Source organism: Mirounga angustirostris, unplaced genomic scaffold, assembly GCF_029215605.1.
Source record: "Mirounga angustirostris isolate CCGP_5_RB_7025 unplaced genomic scaffold, mMirAng1.0.hap1 SCAF_17, whole genome shotgun sequence".
NCBI classification, from domain to species: Eukaryota; Metazoa; Chordata; class Mammalia; order Carnivora; family Phocidae; genus Mirounga; species Mirounga angustirostris.
Window position 1 is genome coordinate 57,713,875 of NW_026991725.1, and position 10,744 is coordinate 57,724,618.

Below are 10,744 nucleotides of genomic sequence, written 5' to 3' on the forward strand. Positions count from 1 at the left end.
GCTCAACTCTTACTTAAGGTAGAAGGTAGCTTCTGGCCATAACAGGAAAAGCCCAGGGCCAGAGGATCCCAAAGAGTTCTGTGGGAGTGGTGGCCTTCATCTGATCCCTGACAGATGGGAGGATTATAAAGATGCACTTTGGCTGTGATTTGGGGGCCAGACCACATGGGGCAGAGGGGTACCACAGCACAACCCAGTAGAGGCCTGTTGGTGTGTCCAGACAGGAGTGGCCTGGACAGGAGGGAGGACATAGGTCAGGAAATGGTGGACAGCTTTGAGAAATCAGGAGTCAAACCACACAAGACCTGGTGAGGGAGTGGATATGGAGGCTGAAGGAGAGAGAGAGGAGACCAGGCTTCTGGCTCAGGCAACTGGGGAAGTGGTCAGGTTGCCAAATGGCTCTATGAGGAGGGACAAGAGGGGAGGGTGAGGATGAGGAGGGACAGGAGGGGAGGGTGAGGATGAGGAGGGGCAGGAGGAGGGGGATGGGAGGACGGAGAAGGAAGAAAGGAGAAAGAGGAGGGGGAGGAGAGGGAGGAAGGAGAGGGGAATGGGCGGAGGGCTGAGGTTTGGGAGAAGAGGAGGAGCCATACTGACCACGTGGTGCTGCGGGACATCCGGGAGAGGAGGCTCGGGTCTGGGGAGGCAGCACAGACCAGGCCTGTCGGGTGGGGGCTGCCCCTCAAGGAAAGCTGCTCTGCGGCATTGGTTCCCTGGCCTGGGTGCTGCGTGAGCCGAGTGCGAGCCGGCGGCCGGAGAGAGCTGTGGGGCGGAAAGACTAGGGTTAGTGGCGGGAAATGGAGCGGGCAGGCCCTGAGGCGGGGAGGGCTGGGGGCACATCTGCGGCCTCCTACTACTGTGTCCTGGCTGTTTCTCTCCTCGTGCCCAGCATGGGCTTGGCACAGAAAACCTGCACTGTGTTGACCCCGGCTGTGTGCAGGCCACGGTGTGGGCAAAGGGCGTCTGCACACTGGGGAGGGGAAGTTGGCGTGGAAGGGGCAAAGGGGATTGTCATCTTCTTCCCCATTGTGAGAATGGAAATAGTGCCCCCAGCCCTCCATCTCTGCTCCACGCCAACTCTTGGCCTCCTCTCGGGCCTGTGGTGCGCCAACATGTTCGGCAACCCCCACCCTGGCTGTCTGTCTGTCTGTCTTATCGCCACGCGGTGCTGCCAGGGCCTGAAGGACTGAGACGGGCACTCAGTCTCAGGCCTGCGGTCTGGCCCTGGGGCCTGGGGGTGATGGGGGTTGGTTTCTCTCCCACCCTCTAGACTGGGAACTTGCGGCTTAGTGGCCGTGTGACCCTGGGCCAGTGACTCAGTCTTCCTGAGCTTCAGTTTCCTCATCTGGAAAATGGGGATAATAGTCATAAGGTTGCTGAAGGGATTCAGTGAGATCATTGGAGCTCTTAGACCCCGGCTGGGCATGGAGTGAGCACGCAGCGGGGATTGATCACTCTACTCCTGACTCTGAAAGCACTGTGGCCGGCGGAAAGGCCAGGGCGGCGGGGGGGCTTGAACCCCTCCCACTCTTGTAGTTAGTGTTTTCTTGACATCTGAGACTGAGGGCCCCCGCCTTGCCCTCTTTCCCTCCCGGATGTCACTGAAACCTGAGGTGCCCAGAGCCTCGGGACGGGCCATGCGGTGTCCTGCTCCATCCGGAGGCACCTCCCGGTGACTTTTGGGCCCCACCGTTGGGTCATGTGGTAGCTGCCTCTCTAAAAGCTCCCAGTCCGGGCCCTGTCATGCCCTGAACGCCCTGGTGGCCTGGAGTCTGTCTGTGTCCACAGAGCTGTGGCCGGCAGGGAAGTGGGCTCAAGAGACAGCAGGGCTGGGGACAGCTTCTCCATCTCTCGGAGGCGTGTGGGTCTGTGCTCTCCACCACCCCTTCTCTGTCTGCTGGACTTGCTTCACCCCCCGCCTTCAGTGTCGAAGTCACCTCGTCTAGCTCAGGTAGCGCACCCCGGAGCCTCCCTCCTGGTCCCCTCCAGACAACACCTGGGATCCCCACTGGCCGACCTGGGCATCTGCCAACAGTGATACCAACTGTTGACTTTACTGTCTCATCCAAGCCCCCGAGTTACTTTGTGACCTGGGACAAGTCTCAAATCTATGAAATGGGGAGCCGGCCTCCTTACTTGCTGAGGGCTCTTCTAGCAAAACGAATCTATAGCATTTCTTATCTGATCTAACTATACGCATCCATTGAGCAAGAGTCAAACAGGCCTGCATATCCCTGGTTGAGCATATTGTCCCACATTTCTTCAGTCGAGTCTTTACAGACTCCAGAGCTGCATGACCTTCCTGCCACACCTGTGTTTGTGTCCACAGAGTGCGCTTGGGATGTTTGGCAAGTTTGCGGTGCTGGGGTTTCTACTCATGGGTCCTCTTCTGGATCTTTCTTTGTGGTGATGCATTTACCAAGAGCCTGGGAGAGGCTCCCCACACCCCTGACATCACACACACACACATGCACACACAGGGCAGAATGGGGCCACAGGAAGCTGAGGACTGGACTGATACCTGGAGCTCCAACTCTTATCTCTAATCCTTAGTTTCTGGGTCACTTTGGACAGTGACTCTGCTCATACTCTCAGTTTCTAGCGGAGAAACGGGAGCAAGGTGTGAACGTGACCTTGTTGATTTTTTCTGTGTGGTTTGGGGAGGAACATCAGCAGAAGAGGGGTTTCCCAAGCCTGTGTGACACAGTCTGGGCGGGTCCCAGGTACCCAGCCCAGGCAGACACACCAGGAGTCACTGTAGCTCCCTTACTGGCCTGGGAGCTGGCCGGGTGCGAGGCTCCCCAGCTGGTGGGAGCAGCATGCCAGGCTGGGCTCTCCGGCCTTCGAGTCTTCCGATTCTGTCCCTTGCAGGCCTCGAGCTGCTCAGAGCCCCAGCTGGAGCAGCCATGACCTGCTGGACATCCCTCAAGGCCTCCGGGCCACGTAAACCCGCCCTCTGCGGTCCGGTGGCCTCCCGCCGGCATCTAAGTACCCGGGGTCCTGGCCACCTCTGCCTGGAGGGTCCAGGAATCTGGGGCTGAGCCATCTTCTTGGCGCAGTGTTCGGGGCCCCCACAACCGCCGGCTCCCTGCCTCCTGGCCTGGGCGGAAGCAGCGTCCACCATGACAGCCCCAGGCCTCGGCACCTCAGACCCATGGTGAGGTGGTCAGCTGGAGTAGCGGTGGGGGGAGGATGGCAGCGTGAAAAGAGGCCCCCGCAGAGCCTGAAGTCCCCAAGGCAGGAGACCTCGCATTAGACACACCGGTTCGAATTTCAGCTCTCCTGCTTACTGGCTGTGTGGCTTTGGGGAAGTCACTTAACCTCTCGGAATCTCCGTTCAGAGTAGAGGTAATGACAGTAGCCACCTTCTTGGGGTTTTGAGCGGAGAATCTAAGACCGTTTGCTGATGTGTGTGGCCTGCTCTCTCTGCACTTTGAGGAGTGGGCAGGAAGAGCCATGACTGTTATATACGTGCCAGCTCTGGGGATCCAGAAGCACCTGGCAACGGAGACAGACCCTAGGAGGGGTTTGCAGCCTGGCTGCTCATGCGGACTTCTCCCGCACCTGTCTCCCAGGTGTTTGAAGTAGAGGTGAGATGTCATGCTCCCTCCGAGGCCCTGGCTGCACCTGGTCACAGAGACCGGGGCTAAATCCCAGTGTTGCCTCCTCCTGGCTGTGTCACTTCCAGTGTCTGCGTCTCTGGTGGGTGCCCAGCCACCTGCCTCTCTGCCTCTGGCCCGGCTGCCCTGGGACCTCCTTACCTGGGGCTTCATTGTCTTCTGGGCACTCAAGGGCTCCCAGCCTCGTCTAACACTGGCCTCCTAGTGTGACCAGGTGGGTATTAAGGGTGGATGGGGCCCTCATTGGTGGGGAGGAATATGCCCAATTCGTCAGCGCCCTGGCCAGGCCTGCCGGCCGGGGGTTGTCCCCCTCCTTCCAGCCCAACCCCGCTGAGCCAGGCTGAGGGCCTGAGCACTTGCAGGCCTGATGCTAATGGCCAGATGGCCTCAGTGCCATAGGGCCAGGCGGCACCATGGCCTCCAGCCTGTAGATGCCTCAGCCTGGCACCAACAGGCCAGGCCGGAGCCAGCGGGGCACTGGGGGAGGGGCAGCTGCCGGCCTGTCTGGGGGCTGAACCTGTGCTATGGGCCAGGAGAACAGTGTTTGTCCGGCTGTGGGTGTTACGCCGTGGGACATGCCTGAGACTGCTTGGTGTGTGTGAGTGTGTGCGTGCGTGCGTGCACCAAGCCCACCGAGTGCTCCCCTGGCTGGGCCAAGGACGGAGACGCTCCTGAGTGCCCCCTACGTGCTGTCATTACAGGTGAGAAAGGCAGCGAGGGGGAGGTCCCTGGGCTGGGGTCAGTCAGTGATCCCTCTGGGCCCTGAATCGTGGACCCCCTCCGAGCTACCTATGGGGAGGCAGGGGGCGTGGAGTGTGGGTGCTGAGAGTGGGTGCCTCGGGGCGGAGCGCTTGAGCATCTGCAGGGTGTCTTCGGGGCCAGGCTCTGTTCGAAGCCCTGGGGGTGAGACAGCAGTGAACCAAACAGGGAACTCACAGGGCTCTGGTGACCAGTGGTCTCATGGTGGGAACAGCGGGTGAGCGCAGCCCCGTGCATGGCCTTCCCATTACTATTACCACATTGTTAGGTCAGAAGTTGGTGCTTTGGGGTTACAGTGACGACCTGGGGGAGGGGTTACAGTCTCCCATGGGTGCAGGAAGATGCTTCTGTGGCATGGAGGCCAAGGACTGAAGGAGGTGATGCAGTGGGAGGATGTCCGGGTGGAGAGTGTGCGGGACAGTCCTGAGGAACAGCGCGGAGGCTGGGAGCTGCAGCGGGGCGAGCGAGGAGGAGCCTGGAGGTGACATCCGAGGGGCCCCGGACTCCACTCACGCAGGCCTCACAGGTGCCAGCAGAGACCGGCTTTGAGCAGAGGATGGACAGGCTCCCCCTGGCTGCCTCTGGACTGGGGTGGGGGCAGGAGCACGGAGGTTGGCGAGGCGGCCACCATGCTGGTCCAGGTGGGTGATGATGGGGACTCAGGCCATGAGGGTGGGAGAAGAGGTAGGATCCTAAATATACTTCGGAAGCAGAGGCTTTGGGGTAGGGCTAAGATGGGTTGAGGATGAATCCAAGGTTTTTGGCCAGATCTCCTGGGAGGATCGAGTGTCAGTTTTCCAAGCCAAGAAGGAGGGTGAGCAGCTGGCTGAGGAGGGAAGATGGAGAGCTCGGTTGGGGGTGAGTGAGGGCGCAGGCGGCCGCCCGGCCATGTCCCAGGGCCCTGGGTGGGGGCAGAAGCCTGGGCCGGGGGTGGCCTGCTCCGCCAGCCCCCCTGTCTTCTCTGTTGCAGGAGCCGCCCCCTGCAGAGCCGGCCCAGGGGCGAGCCAGGGCCCCCCCATTCCCGGGATGACCTCGGCCGGCAGGACCAACCCCTACAGTATCGTGTCATCGGAGGAGGACGGGCTGCACCTGGTCACCATGTCGGGCGCCAACGGCTTCGGCAACGGCAAGGTGCACACGCGGCGCCGGGGCCGAAACCGCTTCGTCAAGAAGAACGGCCAGTGCAACATCGAGTTCGCCAACATGGACGAGAAGTCGCAGCGCTACCTGGCTGACATGTTCACCACCTGCGTGGACATCCGCTGGCGCTACATGCTGCTCATCTTCTCGCTGGCCTTCCTCGCCTCCTGGCTCCTGTTCGGTGTCATCTTCTGGGTCATCGCCGTGGCCCACGGCGACCTGGAGCCGGCCGAGGGCCGCGGCCGCACGCCCTGCGTGATGCAGGTGCACGGCTTCATGGCAGCCTTCCTCTTCTCCATCGAGACGCAGACCACCATCGGCTACGGGCTGCGCTGCGTGACGGAGGAGTGCCCGGTGGCCGTCTTCATGGTGGTGGCGCAGTCCATCGTGGGCTGCATCATCGACTCCTTCATGATCGGCGCCATCATGGCCAAGATGGCTCGGCCCAAGAAGCGGGCGCAGACCCTGCTGTTCAGTCACAACGCCGTGGTGGCCCTGCGCGACGGCAAGCTCTGCCTCATGTGGCGCGTGGGCAACCTGCGCAAGAGCCACATCGTGGAGGCCCACGTGCGGGCCCAGCTCATCAAGCCGCGGGTCACCGAGGAGGGCGAGTACATCCCACTGGACCAGATCGACATCGACGTGGGCTTCGACAAGGGCCTTGACCGCATCTTCCTCGTGTCCCCCATCACCATCCTGCATGAGATCGACGAGGCCAGCCCGCTGTTTGGCATCAGCCGGCAGGACCTGGAGACGGATGACTTCGAGATCGTGGTCATCCTAGAGGGCATGGTGGAGGCCACGGCCATGACCACGCAGGCCCGCAGCTCCTACCTGGCCAATGAGATCCTGTGGGGCCACCGCTTCGAGCCTGTCCTCTTCGAGGAGAAGAACCAGTACAAGATCGACTACTCCCACTTCCATAAGACCTACGAGGTGCCCTCCACACCCTGCTGCAGTGCTAAGGACCTGGTGGAGAACAAATTCCTGCTGCCCAGTGCCAACTCCTTCTGTTACGAGAACGAGCTGGCCTTCCTGAGCCGCGATGAGGAGGACGAGGCCGACGGAGACCAGGACGGCCGCAGCCCCCAGGCCCGGCATGACTTTGACAGACCCCAGGCCGCTGGCGGCGGCCTCGAGCAGCGGCCTTACAGACGGGAGTCAGAGATCTGAGCCTCCATGGGCCAAGGTGCAGCATCCGCCCCGCCAGGGAGAGGCCCGGCGTCCCGCGAGGGCCCTGGCTTGGAGCAGAACGGGCCAGGTGCCCCGGTTGCAGACTCAGTAGCGTTTTAGATGTTTTATGTTTCTTCACAGTGGCCTGGTAAGGTTGGCGGGAGAGTGGGCGGCCAAAGTGGGCCGCCCCTGGCCTCAGAGGCCGGAGCAGGTGCAGGGGCAGGGAGGGGGCCTCTTGGGGTCCGGGCCAGGAGCCAGGGGCTTCTGCCTGAGGATAGAACTGCAGCCTGCCCAGAGGTGGCTTCACAGCCATCCAGCCTCTGTGGGTGAAGGCTGGCCGGCTGCAGCGCATCTCGCTGGTTTTTAACTTGGGGAGAAACACCGGTTTTGGCTTTCTCAACCTTAGCTTGAGTAAGACTGTTTACAAAAAAAAAAAAAAATTAACACATGATTGACAAAAAAAAAATTAATTTGTGGGGGTTATAAAACGGACAGTTAGAATTCCACTGGTCTGCCAAGGTGCAGGCTGTTCGACGGGGGCTCCACGAGGTTCCCCGAGGCTGGACAGGCCTGTCCTCTGTGAAGGCCGGGTGTGTGCCGGGTGACGCAGCTGTGCGTGCAAGCTCGGGGCTCATCCATGGTTCCTTCTGCTCACAGGCAGATTAGATGGTGTTTGTGATAGAGAAACCAAGACCATGTTAATGATCATAATAAAAGCTTTCCAGAGTCATAGAGGTGGGGGTAGGGGCTGGGAAAAAACTAGTTTGAACTTTTTGAGTTTGACTTTTTGTACCTTAGAGGTGCGTCTCAGGGCTGGATATGGGACCTGCCTGCTGCGGAGGGCCCGCTCACCACCCCCCCAAATGCACACCAGATTTTCCTGTTTTCCTTCTCTCTCCTTTTCTGCCCAATAGCCCCTTCTACAGTGAGGGACGCTTGGAAAATGTTGGAGTAGATGGCTCTGTGGGAAGGGAGGGCGGGTTCCCAGACAACCAGGGAAGCAGATCGGCCCAATTCCCACTGGACCCCAGTGTGAGTCGTGCCTTAGGGACCCCGGTGGGCCAGCCCCAGTTGTTTCTGTTTCTATCGGACTCGCCCGGCCTCCCAGCTGCCCCCGACTCCACCATGAAGTCCTCACCAGCCTGCGTGTCGCAGAGGCCGGGCGGTCCTGGTTCTGTCGGCCCCTGGGGCAGCACAGGCGAGTGTCGGTGGCTCCCAGCCGGGCTGCCCCAGCTGAATGGCAGAGGAAGGACCTTAGACGAGGTGTGCACTTGTCAGCCGAGGTGACCGCGAGTGGCACTTGCATCCAGGCACCCTCATCAGGAAGAAGTTTGGAGCTGTCGGCTCTGCTGGCCCGGAAGCAGGCCCCTGGACCACGAGCTGCCCCGTGTGGGCTTGTTCTTGGCACAGGCTGCAGCTAGCGGGCACGGAGCTGGCCAGGCCCTTCCCAGGACAGCTAAGAATTTTGTCCTCTCAAATGACCCGGCCTGTAAGGAAGTCCTTAATTAGAAAGCCCACATGTGTCTCCCCAGCCTGCCGGCCTAGGCCACTCCGACCCGTGCCCTCCAAGACAGCTAGGCACCCAGGACTCTGGCCCAAGTGGGGAAACTGAGGCAGAGTGCAAGGTCACGCAGGGGGTGGGTGGGTCTTGGGAGGCAGGGAGAGGCCAGAGGCCTGGGGTGGGGGCTCTTGCCTCTCCCCTCCTCCTCCACCAACCCCCAGGGCAGCTGGAGACCTGGCCAGAGGTCAGAGGCCTTGGAGGGTCTGGGCATGAGCTCTCATACCCACAAACACCATGGTCCCATACTCCGAGGGATGTGTGACTGCCAGCATCCTGCCCCGGCCTCAGTTCTGGCTGGGATGGTTCGGACAGTGGAAGCAGCTCTTTCGTCTCAGGATCTGCTGGAGGGGCCTCAGCTCCTTCCCAGCCCAGGGCCTGCCTTCCAGTCCTCAGCCTGGTTGGCTCTCTCCGTTTTAGCTCTGAGGGAGCAAGGGTAGCGTTGATGCGGGAGGGCTGACCTGCCCACCCCCACCCAGATTGTCAGGCTGAGCCAGGGAGGGATGAGGCGGCCCCAGTGACCTGGGGCTGGCATAGGGGCCTGCGTTCCACTCTGCCCGGCAGCCGGAGATCCTTCCAGAGCTGGGTGGGCCAGGGCTCCACTGCCACCATCCAGAGCAGAGCCCAGGGACTCTGGGTCCCCCAAGGCCCATGCCGCCTCGGTGGCTTGGTGCACCTCCTCTCAGGCCTGTGTGCCCCCCAGGCCCGCGCTGGATGGTTCAGCCCCAGACCCTGCGGGAGAGCACCCTGAGCTGCCTTTCATCTCTCGCCAAAGGCAGATGCTGCGTTTTCAAACTCTTCTGCCCTCTTTTTTTCCTTCCCTGTATTTATTTATTTATTTATTGCTTGTGCTAAAGACCAAAATAGTCTCCCTCTTTAGTGCACTTGAAACGGGAGGGTGGATGGGAGGAGCCGTGTGTGTGCAGACCAAGGAGTCTGTTGTCCCTGGGGAGTGTGTGCCGGATTGGGGGGGGGGGGTTGCCCATGTATGTGCGTGCGTGCGCACGTGTATGTGCGCGTGCGGGTGTGTGTACCCATCTACTCCCACCCTCGCCTTCCCAGGCACTGGGATTTCCAAGAAGTTTCTTGACAGCCTGAACCAGGAGGTGTGGAAGTTGGAGTGGGCCAAGACCGTGGCCTCTGGGGCCGCCCTCCTCCCTGAGACACTGAGCTGCTTATGTGGGAAAGGGGCCGTGTTGGGGGTGTGTGCGTGTGGGTGTGTGAGCACCGAGTGTGTGGATTCACATGTGCAATCATCGTCATCCCTGTTCAAGCAAATGTGTGCAATTACGGCTTTGCCTGAGTGCACGAGCGTGTGGGTTCCCAGTTCGTGGGACTGTCGTGCAGATGTGTGCCCGCCATGAGCTCCCTATGTGTGTGTGTCTGGGCTGATGAGATATATACATGGCATGTACGTGTGTATATACACACACGTACTTCTATGTATTTTTGCCCAAAGGTGCGCGTGTGTGAGTGTGTGTTTTACACGCGGGCATTGGTGTAATGTTTGCCAGGCTCTCCGGCTGGGCACGCAGCACTCAGGACGGACACCGGCTGCGGCCATCGGCACAGCTGAACGCAGCAGTCCTGCTGGCCCTCTGCCCCGATTATGTCCACACGGGAATGCGTGCAACGTGTGTGCCGGCGTGAGGCTTTCGTGCCCGCGGGCACAAGGTGTGTGTGGGTGAGCGCTTGCATGTGGATGGCGTCTGCATGGGTGCGTGTGTCCCCGTGAACACGCAAGTGCATGGGGTACATTTGTGTGGCCGTGGTGCCGGGCTCTGCGAGCAGGGCTGGTTCCTGTCTGCTGCGGGCAGTGTGTATGGGCACGTGTGAGCGTGTGCAGGTCCCAGGGGTGTGTGCACACGAATGTCCGTGGAAGCGGTGTGTCCACGTGCGCGCCTGCGCATGCTGCTTGGGACATGGTGGCCACCCCCCCGTGCCCTGCTGGTGCTGTGCCCCCCCCCGGTCCCTGCCTGCCCGAGGGTCCCGGCGGTGGCCGGGGGGGCGGGAGCGGGGGCCTGATGGGAAGGAGGCCCCTGCACAGGGATGTCTGCCCTGCGTGAGGTCATAGAATGTCAAATCTATTTTAAATGGTGAAACTGGAGAATTTTCATGTTATTTTCAATACATAGCGGTATCTAAAGACATAGGCCACGAGACTAGACCACATTAAATGCATTTTGATCTCTTGGAGTGCCACCGTGTGGAGATGTGTGTTTGAAAGTCCCTGCCTGGCATGCTTGGGCTCCTTCAGCCCACTGTGACCTGGGGGCTGGGGGGCCAGGGTTGGGGGGGCCATGGTAGGAGCCCTGGGAGAGAGGACAGAGCCCCGCCCGCCCGCAGACCCCCGCGCGCTCTTCCAGCGGGCTCACGGCCCCGCAGTCCCCGGTGACCGCACACCCTGTCCCGCACGGGCCCCGGAATGTGCCCTCCCACCTCCTCACGCTGGATGTGACACTTCCCCAGCCGGGTGACCTGGGGCCACTGCCCT

General features: G+C 61.0%; 1 protein-coding gene across 7 annotated transcripts in view; it reads left to right on the plus strand.

The window, feature by feature from the left end:
• KCNJ12 (potassium inwardly rectifying channel subfamily J member 12) overlaps positions 1-10,446 on the plus strand; it is a 93,533-nt gene extending 83,087 nt beyond the window's left edge. For 5 of the 7 annotated variants that reach the window (XM_064582894.1, XM_064582893.1, XM_045889679.3 and 2 more), the window contains one exon: positions 5,350-10,446. In XM_064582894.1, the coding sequence (XP_064438964.1) occupies positions 5,406-6,692 (1,287 nt within the window). In that variant the 5' untranslated portion in view covers positions 5,350-5,405 and the 3' untranslated portion in view covers positions 6,693-10,446. Of the gene's footprint in view, positions 1-571; positions 5,021-5,147; positions 5,238-5,349 lie in introns of those variants that run through there. The other 2 variants (XM_054511005.2, XM_064582892.1) reach the window with 2 other exon arrangements.
• Positions 10,447-10,744: the final 298 nt, after the last annotated feature.